This window comes from Heterodontus francisci, chromosome 1 (genome assembly GCF_036365525.1).
Source record: "Heterodontus francisci isolate sHetFra1 chromosome 1, sHetFra1.hap1, whole genome shotgun sequence".
Classification (NCBI taxonomy): Eukaryota; Metazoa; Chordata; class Chondrichthyes; order Heterodontiformes; family Heterodontidae; genus Heterodontus; species Heterodontus francisci.
In genome coordinates, this window is record NC_090371.1 from 209,382,641 (window position 1) to 209,407,501 (window position 24,861).

Here is a 24,861-nt window from a genome sequence, read left to right on the forward strand (position 1 = left end):
TTGAATTCCCAAATGCAATCCAGGTGTGCAAGGCTCCATGGCAGAAGTGGGATTTTGTAAAATCAGCCCGTGAGCTACAGCTCTGCAAGAGTTTTAGAAATAGTAATTTCATTGCACTTGCCCCTTTGAAGAAAATGCATAACACTCCTGAAGCATCAAAACGCCATGTCTATAAGCATCATTTCCAAATAAGAGGGATGAATTCCTGAAAATGGCCTTATGAATTTGTACATACTTGAAATATTGCAACTAATCTCGAAGGAAACAAATGATGAGTTCTAGAAAAATATTAATACAGTGAAATATTTTCTAAAGTTTTGACATCCCTAATAAGGACTTAAATGGGGCAAGGGATACTCCTCTGGGAAGAAATAGTACCCACTGGTAATACATTGTATTTCTGTTTCTATACATCAAGGCACTTTACCACACAAGCTAGGCTTGCCCAATAAGAACTGGATATGGACAGAATCATGGCTTGATTTATGATTTTGTTTTTCTGCTGATGAAAATACATTCCTAACTCTTGCCTGCACAAATGAGACACAGCAGAAAGTGGAAAAAAATGACTTCCATTTCAAAAACGGAACGTTTGGTTTCAGATTTTTATTTTAGAAACTTCCAGAAAGCCCACTGAAACATCAGTATCCTATCCAAAATTGAACAAACTAAATAGGGAGCTTGAGAAGATATTTTGTAATGTCATTGCATTCTTATCATCCACATGATTATGGTCAAAAAAAGTTAACAAATGAGTCTTAAAAACTGGGAATGATATATAAGAGCTGTTGATAGGCAGAGCATTCCAGTCCAAGAATTTTTCACATCACTAAGGAACAGAAGTTTTGTCTAAATTTTGTTTCCCATTTACTAGAAAAAATTCTGAAGCCTGAGGGAAATAAAATTCAGCTGTTCATAAAGACAAAGAAACTTAGCACTTCAAAGCCATTAGCCAGTCCATAAGAACATTTTTAATAGCATAATTATTTACCATTTGTATCTTTTCACTTATTGAGATTGGGATATTTGTTACACATTTGGCGCCCAATATCAATTTTATGTATTCCCTGGTCAGGTATAGAAAAGACTAAATGCATAATTAAAGTTCCCTCTGATTCGCCAAAGCAACCTACAGGGAAGATAGGGAAAATTATAGAGGGGGAGGAGTAGCTTTCAATAAGAGAGGTTATAACGAGAGGTAAGCAGGCAGTGGAGACTTTATGGGTAGAATTAAGAAATAGAAAAGAATTTAAGACCATGGCAGGTGTGTGTATAGGCCCCAGGTAGCACCTGTAAAGTGGTAGATTGTATAAATGCAGAGATTAGGCAAGCATGGCGATTTTAACTTTCACAAAGATTGGGATAAGCAGACTAGCTCATGTCAAAAAGGTAGTGAATTTCTTGAGTGTAAGAGGGATAGTTTTCTGCAACAATATGTCCTAGAATCAAAAAAGGAGCAGGCCATATTAGATTTAGTAGTAAGTAATAAGCCAGATTTAGCTACAGCCAAATGCTACATGAACATTTATCTAATAGAGATCATAATATGATGGAGTTCAAAGTAGTGTTTGAAAGGGAGAAACATGAAACAGCTTCTCAGATTCTAGATTTAGGTAAGGCTGACTTCCATACGATGAGGCAGAGACAGTCCACAGTAAACTGGGCAAATCTGTGAAAGGGTAAAATAACAGAAGATCAGCAGGTTGTGTTCATAAAATAATTTCTTGTGATATAGAACCTGTTTATATCCCTAAGGGGCAAGAGCTCTACTTGCCAAAAACAAACCAGCCATGGATGACTCAAGAGGTAAGGGACAACATAAAGCTAAAAAGAAAAACAAATGCAAAAATTAGGGCAGATCCTGGCAACTAGGAGAGATACAAAGAACAAAAAAGATGATAAAACAGATAAGCGATACAAAAAGGGAGGATGAAAAGAAACTCGCAAGGATATCAAAATCAACACAAACATTTTTACCATTTCATTAAGAAGAGGATGATTAGGAGCAATTGGGTCCCTTGAAAACTAATGGTGATGTTGTCAATTAACATAAGGAAATGGTTCACACGTTGGATAATTACTTTGCACCAGTCTTTACATTAGATATCCCAAGGAAACTAATATTGAAACAAAGATGGGGACTCATTAAAATTAACATAAGCAAAATAACAAATGAAGAAATTAATGTCACTAAAGAGCGGCAAGTTACCAGGACCAGATGGTTTCCATCCCAGAGATTTCAAAGAAGTAGGTGAGAACATTGAAGATGCCCTAACTATAATCTTCCAAAGTTCTCTTGATTTGGGGACCTATCCATTAGATTATAAAATTACGTATGTCACTCTGCTATTTAAGAACGGTGAGAGAGAGAAACCAGGGAATTATAGACCAAACTAGCCTTACATCTGTTATTGGGAAATTACTGGAGTCTATAATGAAGTATAGAGTGACTGAACACTTTGAAATTTTTCAGCTGTTCAGAGAGAGCCAGTATGGATTGAAAAAGGGTAGGTCATGCCTGTTGAACCTGATCGAAGTTTTTTGAAGAGGCACTAAAGTAGTGGGCAGGAGAATGTCTCTGGATGTTATTTATATGGGCTTCCAGAAAGCAACCGATAAAATCCCTCATATGACACTGCCAAATGGAACTGAAAGCAAGTTATTGACTTGTTTAGGAAATGGGCTGATTGGCAGGAGACAGAGAGTAGGGATAATGGGCAGGTATTCTAATTGGCAGGATGTGACTAGTGATGTCCTGGAGGACATGTATTGGAGCCTCAACTATTCACTGTATTTATGAACAATTAGATGATGGCATAGAAAGCCATATATTCAATTTGCCAACGACACAAAGATAGGCTGCATTGTAAGCAGTGTAGATGGAAGCATAAAATTATAAAGAGATATTAATAGATTCAGTGAATGGAAAAACTGTGACTAATGGATTTCAATGTCAGCAAATGTGAGGTCATTTATTTTGGACCTAAAAACAATAGAACAGAGTATTTTCTAAATGTTGAAAAGCTAGAGACAATGGAGGTCCAAAGAGACTTGGTGGTCCAGTTATCTAGATCATTAAAATGTCCTGGATGAGAAAATAATCAAGAAGGCTAATAGACACTGGCCTTTATATCAGGAGGACTAGAATACACGAGGGTAGAAGTTATGCTACAGCTGTACAAAGTCCTGGTTAGACCACACCTGGAGTATGGGAGCAGTTCTGGACATCATACCTTAGGAAGGACATATACAAGAATAATAACTGGACTCTAAGTGTTGTTACAAGATGAGATTTCACAAACTAGGGTTGAATTCCCTGAAATTTAGAAAGCTGAGGGATGATTAAAAGTTTTCAAGATTTTAACAGGAACTGATAGGGTAGATAGAGAGAAATTATTTCTATCGGCTGGGGTGTCTAGAACTAGGGGTCATAGTCTAAAAATTAGAGCCAGACCTTTCAAGAGTGGAGTTAGGAAACACTTCTACACATAAAGGGTTGCAGAAGTTTAGAACTCTCTTCTGCAAACTGCATTTGGTGCTAAGTCAATTGTTAATTCTAAGTCTGAGATTTATAGATTTTTGTTAACCAAAGGTATTAAAGGATATGGGGCAAAAGGAGGTATATGGAGTTAGGTCACAGATCAGCCATGATCTCATTGAATGTCATACAGGCTTGAGGGGCTAAATGGCCTACTCCTATTCCTATGGTCCTATATCTCAACTGCACCTTTAGAAGTTCATTGTGTGGGAAAGTCAGTCAACTGGCAGACTGTTCCAAAGCATGTCCACTTACTTTCAGGGCTGATGCCATTGGCTTGTTGAGGTACTCCATTCACATTGGTGGATACACCTAGCTGGTGAATAATCTATAAGATAATAATAATTTATAGCATTAGATGGTTACTGAGATCTCAACAATAACACCTTAAAAAATCTATTGACTGCAGGAAGTAAGTCTTAGAGTCACAAAGTAATATGGCAACATATTTCAGGCAGGAAAAGGCCATTTAGCCCTCTAATTATCTCCAATCTTTCCTGGATTACTATAGGGATTAAATTAAATTCAAATTAAATATCAACTCAGATCCATTTGGGCATGGTTAGAACAATTTTGTTAGAAAAATGGCAACAAATGGGGACAAATTACCAAAATGTTGTTCTATAATAAAACCTCCTGGCATCATCTTCAAAACACTTGCAATTGATTGCTGGAACCACATGAAGAAAGGTAGAAATGATCAGTATATAACTGTGCACCCTAATGGTCTAGTCTAGTGATAAGTATGTGGCTGGTATACCTTGGCGATAAAGCAGTCTACATGTACCCTGTAGGTTAGTATTTACTGTATAGGGCTGATTTTTCAAATGCACACTCCAGGCTGAACTCAGTGACCCCGTTGTGGGTCCCACCGGCAGACCCTGCAAGTGGGCGTCAGCTCCGCTCATCACATGCGCGGCAGACCCACCACAATCACAAGGTGGGCGGCCAATTACAATAATGGAGGCGCGGGGCCAATCCAATTCGTGGCGGAGCCGGCTCCAAGGCACTGATTACATCATTAGCTGATCCCTCAGCAGTAACTGGCGTCATATTTAAAACACTGCCAGTCCTGCTTGAATTGTTGCCTTTCAGTGAGGCAGTGAATTTGGAGTGCTGTTGGAGCCCTTTGATGGTACTTTGAACTGCTGGATCCCCCCACCCCCCTCCCCCTGGAACACTATTGTAGCTGCTGGTTCCTATGACTGCAACTCCTGGACCCCGCTGCACCAGGATTTCAGACCGTCTGAACAATGCATGATAGAACTGGGACCATGTCTGAGGCAAGACACTGGGTGGCTCCACGATTTAGCCATGCGTCCCTATAGATTCTCTTCCAGGCTGAAAGGGAAAATTGGGAGGTCCTCTTCGCCAGAGATGGCAAGAAGAGAACCTCCTGCCTGACAAAGCAAGCCTGGATGGTAGGTAACTCCAGCAGTGAACAAGGAGCTGCCACTAGCAGAACTGTTATCTCGCTTTTCCTGCTAAGACTTACCATCTCTCTTTCCACTTGCAGGAGAAGCGGGCCCATAATAGAATGGAGACCTCACGGACTGGCAGAGGAATAGCAGACATATGGCCTCTCTTGATGGCTGAGGAGGAGACACACGAGTGAACGGGCAACAGGGCGGCCACTCGATAGTGGATGAAGAGACTGAGGTCTCAGCGCAAGAGAATGAGGATTGTGTTCAATTGACATCCAACACCCTTCTGGAGATCCACATCATGCTTGGATGGCATGATGATCTGCACAGCCTAACCCATCCATGTCTGTGTTCTCTCGTGCAGGTCAGCATCCACAGGAGACTCCAGCAGAAGGGGGACATAATTCAACCTCTGAGGAGGATCCGGAGTCAGAGGATGCAGCGTCCCATGACTCTCCTGCACTTTTCACCAGCACAGATACTTTCACCTCAGTGGGATTCCGCTTGGCTTTAGAATCAAGGTCACAATCTGGAGACAGTACCGCACACGCGCCCGAGCAGCTGGCTGAGGCTGAGACAGCTGAGGCCACTGACAGTCAGAGGATTGTGTGCAACCAGGCCCATGATGAGCCCCGGGCTCATGACAAGCTTCTGGTACTGACAACACAGGGCATGCTGGAGTTGCAGAGAGAGGTACAGCAACATCTGGCAGAGATGCCAGAGGCAATGCACAGCCATGAGCAAAAGATGGAAAGGTCCATCCATGCCACGACTGCTGCCATGTCTCGGGCATGTGAGTGCATGGCATCCTCCATCTAGAGGTTGGCAACCCTCATGGTGAACCATATCCTGCAGGTGCATGAAGACCTGCACTGCATCGCCTTGGCCATGAGCTCGACGTTTCATCTTCAGTAGCCCAATGGCCTGCTCGATGGTCACTCCGGTAGAGCCGTGGCAAGTAGTGTATCTCTCCTCTGCTGCAGTGCGAGAGTTCCTCACAGGTGTGAGTAGCCAGCTCCAGAGGCCACAACACCTGAGGAAAGTCCTGCGACTGTGCAGGAAACCCTCAGGCAGCTGGTGCCCTCTAGGCCTCATGTATCCAGAGGACAGCTGCCAAAGTCAACCCAGGCCAAGGGGCAGTGTGATCAGCCCAGCTGTTAGTGCAGTGGTTATGCCTCCTAGAAGCAATCACGTGTAGTGTCTCCCACCCACCCTCCTCCTCTAACCAAAAAAAAGGACTCTGGTATGTTGATAAGGTAAGCTTTTTATTTAAAAAGTTCTGTCCGTCGGATTGCTAAGCTAACAAGTTTTGACTTTTTTTTTGGTTTTTCAGTAGATTTGTTGGGAATTTAGAATAGTGGGAATGGAGGTTAAGGCAGTTGTATGTTCCTCCTGCAGAACGTGGGAGGTAAGGGTCGCCAAGAGTGTCCCTGCTGACTGCATCTGCAGGAAGTGCACCCAACTCCAGCTCCTCGAGAACTGCGTTAGGGAGCTGGAGCTGGAGCTGGATGAACTTCGGCTCATTCGGGAGGCGGAGGGGGTTATTGAGAGGAGTTATGGGGAGGTAGTCACACCTCAGGTAAAAGAAGTAGGTAGATGGGTTACCGTCAGGGGAAGGAGAGGGAACCAACAGGCAGTGCATGGATCCCCTGTGGCCGTTTCCCTCAACAACAGGTATACCGTTTTGGATACTGTTGCGGGGGACGACTTATCAGGGGTAAGCAATGGGGTACAGGTCTCTGGCACAGAGTCTGTCCCTGTTGTTCAGAAGGGAAGGGGGAAGAGGAGCAGAGCATTAGTCATGGGGACTCCATAGTTAGGGGAACAGATAGGAGGTTCTGTGGGAATGAGAGAGACTCACGGTTGGTGTGTTGCCTCCCAGGTGCCAGGGTTTGTGATGTCTCGGATCGTGTTTTTGAGATCCTTAAGGGGGAGGGGGAGCAGCTCCAGGGCGTGGTCCACATAGGCACCAACGACAAAGGTAGGAAGAGAGATGGGGATTTAAGACAGAAATTCAGGGAGCTAGGGTGGAAGCTTAGAGCGAGAACAAACAGAGTTGTTATCTCTGGGTTGTTGCCTGTGCCACGTGATAGCGAAGCAAGGAATAGGGAGAGAGAGGAGTTGAACATGTGGCTGCAGGGATGGTGCAGGAGGGAGGGTTTTGGTTTCCTGGATAATTGGGGCTCTTTCTGGGGTAGGTGGGACCTCTACAAACAGGATGGTCTTCACCTGAACCAGAGGGGTACCAATATCCTGGGGGGGAGATTTGCTAGTGCTCTTCGGGGGGTTTAAACTAATTCAGCAGGGGAATGGGAACCTAAATTGTAGTTCCAGTGTACAGGATGTTGAGAGTAGTGAGGTCAGGGATAAGGTTACAAGGACGCAAGAGGGCACTGGCAAGCAAGAACTTGGTTTAAAGTGTGTCTACTTCAACGCCAGGAGCATCCGGAATAAGGTGGGTGAGCTTGCAGCATGGGTTGGTACCTGGGATCTCGATGTAGTGGCCATTTCGGAGACATGGGTAGAGCAGGGCAGGAATGGATGTTGCAGGTTCCGGGATTTAGATGTTTCAGTAAGAACAGAGAAGATGGTAAAAGAGGGGGGGGTGTGGCATTGTTAATCAAGGAGAGTATTACAGCGGCAGAAAGGACGTTTGAGGACTCGTCTACTGAGGTAGTATGGGCCGAGGTTAGAAACAGGAGAGGAGAAGTCACCCTGTTGGGAGTCTTCTATAGACCTCTGAATAGTTCCAGAGATGTAGAGGAAAGGATAGTGAAGATGATTCTCGACAGGGGCGAGAGTAACAGGGTAGTTGTTATGGGGGACTTTAACTTTCCAAATATTGACTGGAAATACTATAGTTCGAGTACTTTAGATGGGTCAGTTTTTGTCCAGTGTGTGCAGGAGGGTTTTCTGACACAGTATGTAGACAGGCCAACCAGGGGCGATGCCACATTGGATTTGGTACTGGGTAATGAACCCAGCCAGGTGTTAGATTTAGATGTAGGTGAGCACTTTGGTGATAGTGATCACAATTCGGTTAGGTTTTCCTTAGCGATGGGCAGGGACAGGTATATACCGCAGGGTAAGAATTATAGCTGGGGGAAAGGAAATTATGATGCGATTAGGCAAGATTTAGGATGCGTAGGATGGGGAAGGAAACTGCAGGGGATGGGCACAATCGAAATGTGGAGCTTATTCAAGGAGCAGCTACTGCGTGTCCTTGATAAGTATGTACCTGTGAGGCAGGGAGGAAGTTGTCGAGCGAGGGAGCCGTGGTTTACTAAAGAAGTTGAAGCGCTTGTCAAGAGGAAGAAGAAGGCTTATGTTAGGATGAGACGTGAAGGCTCAGTTAGGGCGCTTGAGAGTTACAAGCTAGCCAGGAAGGATCTAAAGGGAGAGCTAAGAAGAGCAAGGAGAGGACACGAGAAGTCATTGGCGGATAGGATCAAGGAAAACCCTAAGGCTTTCTATAGGTATATCAGGAATAAAAGAATGACTAGAGTTAGATTAGGGCCAATCAAGGATAGTCGTGGGAAGTTGTGTGTGGACTCAGAGGAGATAGGGGAAGCGTTAAATGAATATTTTTCGTCAGTATTTACAGTAGAGAAAGAAAATGTTGTCGAGGAGAATACTGAGATTCAGACTACTCGGCTAGATGGGGTTGAGGTTCACAAGGAGGAGGTGTTAGCAATTTTGGAAAGTGTGAAAATAGATAAGTCCTCTGGGCCAAATGGGTTTTATCCCAGGATTCTCTGGGAAGCCAGGGAGGAGATTGCAGAGCCTTTGTCCTTGATCTTTATGTCGTCATTGTCGACAGGAATAGTGCCGGAAGACTGGAGGATAGCAAATGGTGTCCCCTTGTTCAAGAAGGGGAGTAGAGACAGCCCTGGTAATTATAGACCTGTGAGCCTTACTTCGGTTGTGGGTAAAATGTTGGAAAAGGTTATAAGAGACAGGATTTATAATCATCTTGAAAAGAATAAGTTCATTAGCGACAGTCAGCACGGTTTTGTGAAGGGTAGGTAGTGCCTCACAAACCTTATTGAGTTTTTCGAGAAGGTGACCAAATAGGTGGATGAGGGTAAAGCAGTGGATGTGGTGTATATGGATTTCAGTAAGGCGTTTGATAAGGTTCCCCACGGTAGGCTATTGCAGAAAATACGGAAGTATGGGGTTGAAGGTGATTTAGAGCTTTGGATCAGAAATTGGCTAGCTGAAAGAAGACAGAGGGTGGTGGTTGATGGCAAATGTTCATCCTGGAGTTTAGTTACTAGTGGTGTACCACAAGGATCTGTTTTGGGGCCACTGCTGTTTGTCAATTTTATAAATGACCTGGAAGAGGGTGTAGAAGGGTGGGTTAGTAAATTTGCGGATGACACGAAGGTCGGTGGAGTTGTGGATAGTGCCAAAGGGTGTTGTAGGGTACAGAGGGAAATAGGCTGCAGAGCTGGGCTGAGAGATGGCAAATGGAGTTTAATGCGGAAAAGTGTGAGGTGATTCACTTTGGAAGGAGTAACAGGAATGCAGAGTACTGGGCTAATGGGAAGATTCTTGGTAGTGTAGATGAACAGAGAGATCTTGGTGTCCAGGTACATAAATCCCTGAAAGTTGCTACCCAGGTTAATAGGGCTGTTAAGAAGGCATATGGTGTGTTAGCTTTTATTAGTAGGGGGATCGAGTTTCGGAGCCACGAGGTCATGCTGCAGCTGTACAAAACTCTGGTGCGGCCGCACCTGGAGTATTGCGTGCAGTTCTGGTCACCGCATTATAGGAAGGATGCGGAAGCTTTGGAAAGGGTGCAGAGGAGATTTACTAGGATGTTGCCTGGTATGGAGGGAAGGTCTTACGAGGAAAGGCTGAGGGACTTGAGGTTGTTTTCGCTGGAGAGAAGGAGGAGGAGAGGTGACTTAATAGAGACATATAAGATAATCAGAGGGTTAGATAGGGTGGATAGTGAGAGTCTTTTTCCTCGGATGGTGATGGCAAACACGAGGGGACATAGCTTTAAGTTGAGGGGTGATAGATATAGGACAGATGTTAGAGGTAGTTTCTTTACTCAGAAAGTAGTAGGGGCGTGGAACGTCCTGCCTGCAACAGTAGTAGACTCGCCAACTTTAAAGGCATTTAAGTGGTCATTGGATAGACATATGGATGAAAATGGAATAGTGTAGGTCAGATGGTTTCACAGGTCGGCGCAACATCGAGGGCCGAAGGGCCTGTACTGTGCTGTAATGTTCTAATTCAATCGTAAACATAGAAAGAAACCAGCTAGAGACACTTGGGATTTTACGGGCGTTTGACATTTGTTTTGTCATATAAAGTTCTTTTGTTTTTGTAATTAACTTTCATTGTGTAGAAGTGATCATTCTATCATGCCTGAATTGTGAGATGCTGACTTCACCCTTCCTCTTTAGTGGCTGCTGGTATAGGTACAGCCCTCATTTGATTAACGTCTTCCATGGGCCACAGCGCCTAGTTAAACTGGGCACTATGCATGGAACCACATAGAAAGGAGGTGACAGACTGAATGCATTGAGGTGAATCTTTATTACTTAGAGAGGCCATCATGGTGGTTGGAAGCAGATAAGTATGAGATTGTCTCTTGTTTCCTTGGCCCATTGCTCAATGTGCCTGGTCTCCGGTGCAAGGAGTTCAAGATCCAGTTCTGTCTGCTTATCAGGCTCCTCCACATCCTCCTCGTCAGTTGAGGAGTGATGTTCAATCATACCTTCATCATGCAAGGCTTCCCTCCTCTGCAGTGCTAGATTGTACAGAGTACAGCAGACCACCACAATGTGTGAGACTCTTGCTGGGGCATACTGTAGAGCTCCACCGGATCAATCTAGGCAACGGAGTCTCATCTTCAGTAGCCCAATGGCCTGCTCGGTGGTCACTCCGGTAGAGCCGTGGCAAGTAGTGTACCTCTCCTCTGCTGCAGTGCGAGAGTTCCTCACAGGTGTGAGTAGCCAGGTCTTCAACGGGTTGCCTTTGTCCCTGAGAATCCATCCTGAAGGCAAGCGGGGTGGCTGGAAATGTTGTGGCACTTGGGACTGTCAAAGTATGTTGGGGTTGTGGCTGCTTCCTGGGAAGCAGGCACACACCTACAGGAAACACTTTCTGTGGTCACAGATCTGTTGAACGTTGATGGAATGAAAGCCTTTCCTGTTGATGAAGGCAGCTGGCTGGTCCATTGGAGCCTTGATGGCCACATGTGTGCCATCTATCACACCTTGCACCTGGGGGAAAATCCAGCGATGGCCCCGAATCAGATGGCCCGCTCGGCCTGACTGACAGGGTCGGTCCGATAGCGCATAGTCACCTCTTGAAGAGGGCATTGGTCATCTCCTTGATGCAACTGCCTGCAAGACCCTACAAATGTCCCCAGTGGATCCCTGAAATGATCTAAATGCATAAAAGTTAAGTGCCATGGTGATTTTCGATACCATGGGCATAGGGCACCCACCAATTCCCTTAGATTGTAATTCATCCTGCAGCAGGGCGCATGATTTGGTAATGGACTTGCTGGAGAGATGAAGTCTTCACTGACAATGCCATTTGGAAATCTGGAGATAGCTGACTGGAGTCCGATAAACTCTCCAGCTCAGGTGGGCCCTTCTTGCTATGGGTGGCGGCTGCTGCTCTTGTCTTGAAGCTTCACGGGCAGGCACAGCTGCCTCCGAGTCCTCCCTCCCTCGGAGGCGCAGCATTACCCCTCAGATACTGAAGCAGTCCGTATAGAAATGCAGCAAGACCTGGACAATGTCTAGGCTTGGGCTGATAAGTGGCAAGTAACATTCGCGCCACACAAGTGCCAGGCAATGGTCATATCCAACAAGAGAGAATCTAACCATCTCCCCTTGATATTCAATGACATTACCATCGCTGAATCCCCCACTATCGACATCCTAGGGGCTACCATTGACCAGAAACTGAACTGGAGTAGCCACATAAATACCGTGGCTACAAGAGCAGGTCAAAGGCTCGGAATCCTGTAGCAAGTAACTCATTTCCTGACTCCCCAAAGCCTGTCCACCATTGTGACTTGCAAAGCACATGTCAGGAGTGTGATGGAATACTCTGCACTTGCCTGGATGGGTGCAGCTCCAACAACACTCAAGAAGCTTGACACCATCCAGGACAAAGCAGCCCGCTTGATTGGCACCCCACCAACAAGCATTCACTCCCTCCACCACCGACGCACAGTGGTAGCAGTGTGTACCATCTGCAAGATGCACTGCAGCAATGCACCAAGGCTCTTAAGACAGCACATTCCAAACCCGTGACCTCTACCAACTAGAAGGACAAGGGCAGCAAATGCATGGGAACACCACCACCTGCAAGTTCCCCTCCAAGTCACACACCATCCTGACTTGGAACTATATCGCCGTTCCTTCACTGTCGCTGGGTCAAAATCCTGGAACTCCCTTCCTAACAACACCGTGGGTGTACCTACCCCACATGGACTGCAGCGGTTCAAGACGACGGCTCACCACCACCTTCTCAAGGGCAATTAGGGATGGGCAATAAATGCTGGCTTAGCCAGCAATGCCCACAACCCATGAATGAATTTTAAAAAATTACGCCGCGGCGGTCCAAATGACAGAGTGTATGAGACCCATGCCAGGTGATCAGTAGGCCTCCAGAGCACTGTCCTTGCAGATACAGACCCATCTTGGCAGCTTTCCCTTTGCTACTTCTCCCGGCAGACTCCCTAATGGCCCTCAGTGCCCACCTTTGCTGATAGCCAATCCTCTCGCCCAGCAGTACAGGCATCCGATACAGACACCCAAAGCTAAGCAACCCTTTCAGACCACCCGTGACCCTGCTCACCCGCTACTGCCACAGACTCAGCTCACCACGCAGACCACCCAAGACCCAACTCACCCCTGCAGACCACCCAAGACCCAACTCACCCCTGCAGACCACCCGAGACCCAGCTCACCCCTGCAGACCACCCGAGACCCAGCTCACCCTTGCAGACCACCCGAGACCCAGCTCACCCTTGCAGACCACCCGAGACCCAGCTCACCCCTCCAGACCACCCAAGACCCAGCTCAACTTTGCAGACCACATGAGCACCAGCTCACCCCTGCAGAGCACGCGAGACCTTTTTCAGCCTATCAGGCCACCCGAGTCCCAGCTCACCCCTGCAGACCTGCCAAGACCCAGCTCAACCTTGCAGATCACCCGAGATCCAGCTCAACCCTGCAGTGCACCCAAGACCCAGCTCACCCTAGCAGACCACACTAGCGCCAGCTCACCCCTGCAGACCACCTGAGCGCCAGCTCACCCTTGCAGACCACCCGAGCAACAACTCACCCCTGCAGACCACCCGAGACCCAGCTCAGCCTAGCAGACCAGCCGAGACCCAGCTCAGCCTAGCAGATCACCTGAGACCCAGCTCACCCCTCCAGACCACCCGAGACCCAACTCACCCTTGCAGACCACCTGAGCGCCAGCTCACCCCTGCAGACCACCCAAGCGCCAGTTCACTCCTGCAAACCACCCAAGACCCAGCTCACCCTTGCAGACCACCCGAGACCCAGCTCACCTCTGCAGACCACGCGAGACCCAGCTCACCCCTGCAGACCACCCGAGACCCAGCTCACCCCTGCAGACCACCCGAGACCCAGCTCACCTTTGCAGACCACCCGAGACCCAGCTCACCCTTGCAGACCAACCGAGACCCAGCTCAGTCTAGCAGACCACCCGAGACCCAGCTCAGTCTAGCAGACCAGCCAAGACCCAGCTCAGCCTAGGAGACCACCCGAGACCCTGCTCACCCTTGCAGACCACCCGAGACCCAGTTCACCCTTGCAGACCACCCGAGACCCAGCTCACCCTTGCAGACCACCCAAGACCCTGCTCACCCCTGCAGACCACCCGAGACTCAGCTCACCCCTGCAGACCACCCGAGACTCAGCTCACCCCTGCAGACCACCCGAGACCCAGCTCACCCTTGCAGAGCACCCAATGCCCTGCTCATTCTTGCATATCACCCGAGACCCAGCTCACCTGGTACTGCCACCTGAGACCAAGTTCACCCATGCAGAGCACAGAGCACTACAGGCCAACAATGGCCTCTGCTCCCCTCTCTTCCCCACAAGCAGTGCTGGTCATGGCTGCCTACCCGTCGCAGCTCTGAGGCCTCGCCTTGGTGACGCCAGCTTTCAACGGCCAGGGTTCTAAAGGCACGTGAAGGCTGTCCGCGTCCAGTTAATTCCAAGTCCCTCATTGAATCGCCTACAATTACAAATGCATTAAAACTAACAGTTCTACAACTTAAATTACACTCATGTCATGTAGGGGCAACAAGGCCACCTTCATGCTTTCCCACCACTGACTAGATCCGGAACCAATGTCATGCTGTTCTCCAGCCCACCTCGTCTCCATTGCCACTCCAAACTGCTGTACTAAATTCAGCCTTCCTTATGCAGAGCTTTGCCTGCTTGAGCATATCTCAGAAAAGCACAAGTGTGTTTCCTACAGTGGGTGGAAGAATCATGGGCACGGGTCTGCATTTATCCGGTATGCACTCCTTTTCGGTGGGACTCTGTGTATCTGTGTAGTTGTTGCACATGTGAAAGAGTAAACTGCCATTTAAGACAAAGTAGATTCCTCCAGCATGTCAGCATGGTGCACTGGGTAGATGGACATTCACCAAGATTGCTAGGTTTCCATTTCATCTTATTTGTAAGTATGTGAGTTATCACCTGAAATCTTGAATTTGGTACTGGAATTTGAATTTGATGCCCAGTGGTTCAAAGAGGAACAGAAACATAATGGTTCCACATTTTTCTGTTTATATTGCTGCAGTCTCTGATTGTGATTTCAGTCATGGGGTGATTTTGACCTTGGGTGATAGTGTAAGAAGTGGATAACAGGCAAGATTGGACCAGCCATCCGTTATACATCTCCCCTGACATTCACATCCATTGAAGGAATGGAAATGAAAATTGGGACTGGTCTGTTATCACACATATAACACCTTCACCCAAAGTTAGAAAACTCAGAGTTTTACAACTCAGAAGGAGGCCAGAAATAAAATAGAAACTACTGGAAATACTCAGCAGGTCAGGCAGCATCTGCGGAGAGAGAAACAGAGTTAACCTTTGAGGCCAATTAACTTTTGCCAGTTCTGATGAAAGGTCATCGATCTCAAACGTTAATTCTGTTTTTCTCTCCACAGATGCTGCCTGACCTGCTAAGTATTTCCAGCATTTTCTATTTTTATTTCAGATTTCTAGCATCTGCAGTATTTTGTTTTGTACCAAAGGAGGCAATGTTGAGAAGGGCAATTGTCCTAACAGTTACCATTAGGGATCAGCATTGCTTACATGCCTGCAGACCAAAGAACATTTCTAATTACTAGTTTCAATTTTCTGTCCTTGCTGCCCAATGCTCTGGGTTGCAGCCTAATGTCAAAGTATTCGGATTGGCCTGTTGCAGACCACTTAGAGCAGTTGCAAGGGTGGACTTGGTGGACTTGGCATCCTCTGGCCCATCCCCAACAGTGGCTATTCTTTCACTGAACTTTCCAGCCTCCCCACTGAGCGGGACCCCCTAGATCCACCCCTAGCGCTGTGAACACGCACCATTTTAATGACAGGAACTTCACCTGACACAGAGAATGTCCATGGGGTTCACAGTGGAGGCCCCAGGAGGGTGCATCTCAAACATACACTAACATGCAACCTCTGCTACGCATTTCAGTCCGTATATATTTAGTATTTCCCTTCACATAATCTGCCTGTGATTCTCAATAGCCTCTCTTAGCCTTTCTATTTTTTTTTTGCTTTTCGTCTATATTATCTATATTTGGCTTGATTTTCTTTTGTGTTCCACCCTCTAGATTTTTTATGAGCCTTTCTTTTAATTCTAATTTCTTCACTCATTAAAGAAACCCCAGCTTTTGCTGCTATTCCTGCTGTACTCCTTTCCTCTCCATCACCACGTACTGTCTGAATGATTGCGTGAGTATTACGCATAAAGGAACATAGGAACAGATGTAGTCAGTCAGCGCCTCAAGCTTGTTCCACCATTCAAATAGATTACGGCTGATCTGTATCTTAACCCCATTTACCCACCTTGGTTCCGTAGCCCCTAATACGCTCGTCGAACAAAAATCTATTCATAGAGGTTTTGACATTTTTAATTGACCTCGCCTGAAGAGCTTTTTTTGGGGACATAATTCCAGATTTCCACTATTAGTTTTGTGAAGAAATGCTTTCTGACATCACCCCTGAATGACTAGCTCTAATTTTAAGGTTATGCCCCCTTGTTCTGGACTCTCTCACCAGATGAAATAGGTTCTCTCTATCTACCCTATCAAATCCTTTAATTATTTTAAATTTATCAATTAGATTACCATTTAATCTTCAATATTCAAGGAAATTCAAGCCTAGTCTCGGCAACCTGTCCTCATAATTTAACACTTTTAGCCATGGTATCATTCTGGTGATTCTACATTACACTCCCTCCAAGGCCAATATATCGTTCCTGAGGTGCGGTGCCCAGAACTGAATGCAGTGCTTTAAATGGGTTTGAACCAGAGGTTTATATAGCTGTAACATAACTTCTACTCATTTGTATTCAGTCCTCTTGAGACAAAGGTCAACATTCCATTAGACTTTTAAATAATTTTTTGGACCTGTCCACTAGCTTTTCGTGATTTCTGTACTTGGACCCTTAAATCTTTCATCCACATGGTTCCTAAATTCTTGCCATTTAGAAAATACTCTGATATATCTTTCTTAGGTTCAAAGGGATGACTTCAGACTGTCCCAACATTGAACTTCATCTGCTAGAGTTTTGCCCACTCATTTAGTTTAGTTTAGTTTAGAGATACAGCACTGAAACAGGCCCTTCGGCCCACCGAGTCTGTGCCGACCATCAACCACCCATTTATACTAATCCTACACTAATTTCATATTCCTACCACATCCCCACCTGTCCCTATATTTTTCCCTACCACCTACCTATACTAGGGGCAATTGATAATGGCCAATTTACCTATCAACCTGCAAGTCTTTGGCATGTGGGAGGAAACCGGAGCACCCGGAGGAAACCCACGCAGACACAGGGAGAACTTGCAAAAGAAAATTACTTTTTAATCTACATGGAGTATTTTACTGGAGTAAGAAGCAAATCAAAAGGTTGGAACATGACTGACAGCTCCATTCAATACAAATTTGACAGTTCCACTGACATGTTCAATTCCAAATATCCTTGAAGCTATTAGCTTGCTTGACAGATTATAATCAAACACTTATCACCTCTCATATAAAGAAGTTATTTCTAATATATCTCTTTCAAACAAATTTTTCACTAACTTAAATGGACATCCTTTAGCTTAACGACAATAACAATTTGTATTTATATTCCACCTTCAACGTCTTGGGATTAAGTACGACACCAAGGTCACGAACAGTACGGTTCAGCCACAGACAGCTACAAGGAAGGGGATAGAATCAGCGGCTAGGGAGCAGAGTATGCGGCAGGGACCAAAGACAGTGGCTTTGGTCTTGTCAATATTTAGTTGGAGAAAATTTGTGCTCACCCAGTACAAGCAATCTGACAACTTAAGGACAGTGGAGGGGTCACCTTAGTTGGTGGTGAGGGGATTTAATCCATCTATGTCCCTTTGCAACTTTCTGTTCCCATCTACACTATTTACTGTGCCATCTAATTTAGTGTCGTGAACAAACTTAGATATATGGCTCTTTACTCGTTCATCCAAGTCATTTATAAATATAGTGAAAACCTGAGGCTCCAGTTCAAATTCCTGGAGACACAACTAGTCACATCCTACCAATTTGAATAAATACCCATTATCCCTACACTCTGTCTCCTACCTCCTAACCATTTCCCTGTCCAAGCTAACAAATTGCGTCCCATTCCATTCGCTTTCTTTTTTATTAGCAGTTTCTTGTGTGGAACCTTGGCAGATGTCTGCTGGAAGTTCAAATAAATAACATCCCTTACACTCCCTTATCTACCACGTTTGTTACATCCTCAAAAAATCCAACAAGGTCTTCTAACATGTGTGATAGAGTCCGCGGTCTGCTGGACCAGTGGGGGTGCATGTTTGAGCTGATGTCTGAACAAAATGACTTGTCAAATGTTCTGTGAGGTGTACTGACCCTGGTTTCAAAGTTTGCTTTTTTCTGAGACAGACTCTAACTGAAAGGGAAACTAAAACTGAAAGTAAAACTTGGGTTTCTGGGGAAACTGAAATTATTTCAACCCAGATAAAAGGACACAGAGCCATCGGAGCTCAGATCACGCAGGAGTGGAGTTCAGACAGGCTGAAGAAAGTGAAGGTCGGAACAAGGAGCTGGCCACAGGCAAATACGAGTTGTTGCAGCTTTTGCTGTTACTTAAAGTAACTGATTAACCAGACCCAGCCATACTATGCATAGGGTTGTCACTGAACGGCTCGGATAAAGGTAACACTGGTGGATCCACGCCATCAAGACTCTTCTGAGCAAAGCTGAGGAGGTACTGGAGAAATGTGCCATTCTGGGTGAAGACTGTAAGACCGTACCCGTGGAGTTCAGGTTGAAAGGGAACTGCTGTCAGATGAGAATCGGTGTTACAGGAGTTGAAGATCTACCTGAGGAAGTTCAGAGCTTTGAAGAACGTTGAGGCTGTAATTGGTGCTATATATGCTGAGTGGACTGCCCAGTAAATCCATGGGATCTATCTTTATTGTATCTGATACCTAATGTGTAATTTGAAATATATATTGATTGTGATTTGTCTGTTAATTCATGTTTATGTTGATTTTGGTTTGATTGTTAAAGTAAAAGTTATAAAAGTCAAATCTTGTCGATTTGTTTTTTTTATTGGGGTCATTCAGTAAATTCAGTTCTTTTGGTTTGTTGATCTCCATGGGGATCATAACACATGACTTAACCTTTATAAAACCTGGTTCTCTCTGATCAACTCATATTCACCCAAATGCTCAGTCACTCTGTCCCTAATAACAGATCCTACTTCCCCATAACTGATGTTCGACTAACAGGTCTGTAAGTTCCTATTTACCTCTCTTACCCTTCTTAAATAGTGGAATGACATTGGCAATTTTCCAATCCAAGGGAACGATTCCTGAATCGAGAGATCCATATTGATTCAAATGTGCTACTGGAAGTATAAGTAGCAGAAAGAAAATTTGCCACTCTGAAATCTCAAATCTGCAGGGGCACATAAGGGTTTAAAATGTCATTTATGGGAGCACTTGTAGAAAGTCACGGAAAGTTGTTCCTAATGACTATGGTCCTCATGAATCCAGTGACTGTGTTTTAGAAGCATTACAATGTCAACCAATACCTGTCAGGCAACTAGGAACAGCTAAAAAAAAAATTAGAATACAGTTCCCACTCAAGCAATCCTCGATGCATCAGATTGGCACAAGAGCTTTCTTTCTGGTGTGTATTTTTCTGCCACTACACCACCTCCTATTTTATGCATTAACTCAAAACTCATGATAGAAAATATAATTAATCAAAATGTTTTTTTTCCTTATTTCCACTTTGGAGTCCTGTTTCATTCATTCTCATTTGTTCATTTAAACCAGGATTGTCCAACATACGGCCCACGGGCCAGGATCCGGCCCGCCAAAGGTTTCCATCCGGCCTGCGAATGTATTTCAGAGATGAGAAATTTCCCATTATTGTCTTTCAGACTGGCTTTTTAAAAAATCTTGCTGTCAGTTTCACAGCTAACAGGTGCTGATATCGGGAACGGTGGTCTCCCAACTTCGGACAGATTCGGGGTTTGCCGGTGGGTTCCGACTATTTTTTAAAAGATTGCCAGAACATGTTGAATCTGTCTGAAGTTGCCAAACAGCTGTGCCTGCTCTCATGCAGGACCTGTCAGGGGTGAAACTGATAGCATGATTTTTTTAAAAAAGCTGACCAACCACAAAGCTGCTGTGCTGAAGCGCTCCCACTTCCTGCAACGATCAGAGAGAGAGATTGAGGGGCGGGGGACAGACAGTGAGAGAGTGATGGGGGGGTGGGGTGGGGGGAACAGAGAGTGATGGGGGAACAGAGAAAGAGAGGGGGCAGAGAGAGAGAGTGGGGGGGGGGCAGAGAGAGGGTGGAGAGAGAGGGGGGGGACAGAGAGAGAGGGGGGACAGAGAGAGAGGGGGACAGAAAGAGAGGGGGGGTCAGAGAGAGAGAGGGACAGAAAGAGAGAGGGGGGACAGAGAGAGAGAGGGGGGACAGAGAGAGAGAAGGGGGGGGGATAGAGAGAGGAGGGGACAGAGAGAGAGAAAGGGGGACAGAGCGAGAGAGGAGAGACAGAGAGAGAGGAGGGACAGAGAGAGGGGGGGACAGAGAGATGGGGGGACAGAGACAGAGATGGGGGAGTCAGAGAGAGAGGAGGGCCAGAGAGAAAGAGGGGGGCACAGAGAGAGAAGGAGGGGAGACCAAGAGAGAAAGAGGGAGGACACAGAGAGCAAGGACAGCACAGAGATGGGGGAACACAAAGAGGGGGGACAGAGAGAAAGAGAGAGAGAGAGTGATCAAGATCACTCCTGACAGATGGACATCTATCTGGAATACGATATTACAAGTGCTCAGGAAAACAATGACTACTTGTGCAAGCAAAGAAATGTCAGGTATCTCACTAAATCAGTGTCCGACATAGTGTTGAGAATGTAAATCAATAAATTAATCTTCTCATGTAAAGCTTCTTCACAAAAATGTACATTTGTTGTTGCTTTGATTAATAGTAAGATAAATTTTTAATGCCTTTATCTTTCCAAAATTGTCTCAGCAGCCCTCTATGTCAGACAAAAATTGTAATGTGGCCCCCCATGCAAAAAGGTTGGACAACCCTGATTTAAACTGAAATTCTGCACAGAATGTAGTTCTTGTTTATTGTATGCAATCTTGTGCACAATGTCGCTTTTGCTTAAAATGAACTGACCTATAGACAAAGCAGTTCTTGTTTAAACTATGCAATATTCACTTTCAAAGTACTGACAGAACAGGTGTGATCCTCAAAACGCTAGTAAAACTGCAGTCTTTCAATAAAAATAATTTTGTTTTATTCAGTCATTGCAAATCAGTGGCTCTACTAATGAGCAAAAACTGGACTGAGGCCGGCATTTTACGAGCCCCCCCGAGGCGGGATCGGAGGCAGAGGGGGACATGGAGTATCGCAACGGCTGGCTGGGGGAGGCTGGCCTGTCGCCTCCCTGTCGCCCAGCAATCTTCCCAGGGGCAGCATAGACCGACGACAGTCTTCCCACCCAGAGGCCAATTGAGGCCCTTAAGTGGCCTATTAATGGCCAATTAAGGGCCTCTTCCCACTGCCACTGGGATCTTGCCTGCAGCAGGGGGTGCCTCTGCCAAGCAAAGAGGGCGCCTTATAAAATGAGGCACATCCCTTGGGCTTGGGGGAGAGGCCCTCCTCTGTGGGCAATTTGTGGCTCACAGAGGACCCCCACTGGGAACAACTTTACCCCCTCAGGACCCCCTCTCCCCCTGGGCTGAATGACCACCCCTCACCCCCCTTGCCAGGGCTGGCCCCAGCGACCCCGCCTCACCGACCTGTGTTCCGGGATTCCACCGCTCCCAGTGGCGCTGCCAATACTGCTGAGCTGCCGGCCCTCTGATTGGCTGGCAGCTTTTGGAGGTGGGATCCCTGTCCCTCTAAAGTCTTTAAAGGTACGGGGATCCCACCTCCTAAAACTTTGAGTCAAAAGGACCGGAGGATCGCTCTGGGGTGCATGAAAAGGCAGAGGCGGGGTTGCGCCCGCCTTTTCTGCCCCGTGTTGGAAGCCCCGCGTCCAGCCCTAGAATTGAATTAACACTTCCACCTTACAGGCAAAAATCTAGCTGAGGTGGAGCAGAATGATTTAGATAGCATTCTGGATTACCCACCTTTGGCTACTTGTCCAGTCTCAGTTGATCTACAGATGATTAAGAGCTTAGGGCCTAGGCAACTGAAGGCATGGCCACCAATGGTGGAGCCATGAAAATTGGGGATGCGCAAGAGGCCAAAATGGGAGGAGTGCAAAGATCTCGGAGGGTGGTTGGGCTGGAGGAGGTTACAGAGATAAGGAGGGGAGAGGCCACGGAGGGTTTGAAGACAATGATGAGAATTTTAAAATTGAGGCATTGCCCTCATTGACCACAGGGGCGAGGATGAATGGGACTTGGACCAGGATTTCACGTGGAGGCAGCAGCCCACCTCCGGTGGCGCTGGACGCCATGACGTATTTAACGATCCTCAGGCAATTAACTGCCTGCAGTCCTGGCTTCCACCCCTCTGAGGCAGGATGTCCCGCCTCCAAGAGCTGCCAGCCAATCAGAAAGCCGGCAACTCTTCAGTTCCAGCAGTGCCACCGGCAATGGTGGCCAGTGCTGGGATTGCAGCTGTCCCCAGACCCAGCCAGCGATGGAGGCCAGAGAAGAAGGTAAGTGAGGTCAGAGCTTACTGGGGCCAATCAGCTAGGCCCCACAAGGGGGGTGGGGGTCAATCGCAAGATCGAGGGGTTGTTCCAGCAGGGCAGCCCATTCTGCTGGGGGGGGCAAGGAGGCCACCAGGTTTAACTGGGCAGCCTCCCCAGGTGGCGGTGCCCATCTACCACTGGTAAAATAGCAGTGGTGGCAGGAAGAGATCCTTAAGTGGCCATTAATTAGTCACTTAAGGGCCTCAATTGGCCTAAGGGTGGGTGGGCTGCCTGCCATCTCTCCCGCTGATGCTAAAATACCAAAGGGGTGGGTAGGCGACCTGCACAGCATCCCCTGCCATCCCACCTGATTTTATGCTCCCCCGCCTCCCAGCCCACTCCCGGGGGAAGTGGGGGGAAGCCATAAAATCTTGACTTTGGTATGAGTTAAGACCTAGGCGGCAGTGTGTTGGATGAGCTCAAGTTTATGGAGGGTGGAAGATGAGAGGCCGGCCAGGCGACCATTGAAATAGTCAAGTTTAGAGGTAACAAAAGCATGGGTGAGAGATGAGGAAAAGCAAATGATTGAGGCAGGGGCTGAGACGAACGATATTACAAAGGTGGAGGTGGAAGTAGCTGGTCTTGGTGATACATAAAAATAGCTTAATACCCGCATAAAATTAGCACAAACAGGAATGCATCATAAGTGTGTTAACTTGAACTTCATCAAATAGAAATTCGACTCTATTCTGTTATGAAACAGTCGTGTGCCATGCTTACTAATCCAGATTCTGTCACTTCCATTTGGACATTCCAGTTAATATTTGGTTGGCTTAAGTTACCCATTCCTACAACATTATTAATTTCACAAATTCTTCTAATCTTGTCACATCTGCTGTCAGATTACTAACAAAGTCCTCTGCCTCCACCTGGACTGTTACATTTTTCCTTTTCCTTGACATTGTTTCAATTTTCTCGATATCCAGATTATCCTCTACATATAAAGCAACAGTTCATCTCTTTCCAGCGCCCTGATATTTCCTGAATCACCCTTATTCCTTAAATTGAATTCAATCTCATCTTCTGAGGTGAACTATGTCCTTATGAACCAAACTTTCTGCTACATAGATTTCCAGTTGCACATTTGAATCAATATGGGCCAAATAGATTTTAAAAAATCTCATGGATCTGCACTGGCCCAAATGATCATTAGCTTTGGAACCAATTCATCCACGGCTGATCCTTCAGCTGAATCATACACACAACGACAAAAATACAATTAATCATCTGTCACGACATTAGTGTAAGGACATTATTGCATAACCAGGACCACAATTAGGAGTCATAAGTGTCACTCACTAGTGCACTCAGATACTGACCTCAACTGAGCTATGCTTTTATACCTCTAAGCCTTTAAGCAGGTCTCCAGGCGCTATGAATAAGGAGATTTAGGTCAACTACTTCCCCTACGTATCTAGAAATTTATTTCATCATTTTGTGTCCTCTATTAAAGGGAAGGAAAATCTTTACATTCAAACTACTTGCCTCCAACAGTAAAGTTCTCATTTAATGGAAATGTTTTATTATTTTATAAATGCAAGCTATTTGTTCAATATTTATCAGAGATGAATGATTCTGGCTCAGTGAATAAAGACACCATCTGGCATGATACCGAGTCAAACAGTCTGTGTAGAAATGCAGCAAGACCTGGACAATATCCAGGCTTGGGCTGATAAGTGGCAAGTAACATTCGCACCACACAAGAGCCAGGCAATGACCATCTCAAACAAGAGAGAATCTAACCATCTCCCCTTGGCATTCAATGGCATTACCATCGCTGAATGCCCCACTATCAACATCCTGGGGGTTACCATTGACCAGAAACTGAACTGGAGTAGCCATATAAATACTGTGGCTACAAGAGCAGGTCAGAGGCTAGGAATCCTGTAGCAAGTATCTCACCTCCTGACTCCCCAAAGCCTGTCCACCGTCTACAAGGCACAAGTCAGGAGTGTGATGGAATACTCTCCACTTGCCTGGATGGATGCAGCTCCAACAATACTCAAGAAGTTCGACACCATCCAGGAAGAAGCGGCCCGTTTCATTGGTACCCTGTCCACAAACATTCACTCCCTCCACCACTGACGCACAGTGGCAGCAGTGTGTACCATCTACAAGATGCACTGCAGCTGAATTAGCTAATCTCAGTTAGGGCCCTCAGAGTACTACCATCAAACCTCTGTGTGTTTTGCCTAGGGAGGGGAAACAAAATCGAAGAGAATTCCCTCTTGTGATCCTGTTGGCAGTCCATGGGGCTGAATTATAAGCCCTTAATGGGGGCGGGCATAGAGGCAGGTGGTGTGGAATTATTTTCTGCCAGCAGTCATGCCGGTTCCCTTGCTCCATACCACCATGGGCCATTTTCCCGGAGGCAGGAATCGGGTGGGAGGGGGTGGGGTGGGCAGCGGGTGGCACTTAAAGGCCTTTTA

At 46.2% G+C, this 24,861-nt stretch overlaps 1 protein-coding gene across 1 annotated transcript in view; it reads right to left on the reverse strand.

Annotated features, from left to right (window-relative positions):
* Positions 1 to 24,861, reverse strand: part of dclk2a (doublecortin-like kinase 2a) — a 476,915-nt gene that overhangs the window by 104,723 nt on the left and 347,331 nt on the right. The window contains exon 7 of the mRNA XM_068041163.1: positions 3,794 to 3,866. Coding sequence (XP_067897264.1) covers positions 3,794 to 3,866 — 73 coding nt within the window. The remainder of the gene's footprint in view (positions 1 to 3,793; positions 3,867 to 24,861) is intronic.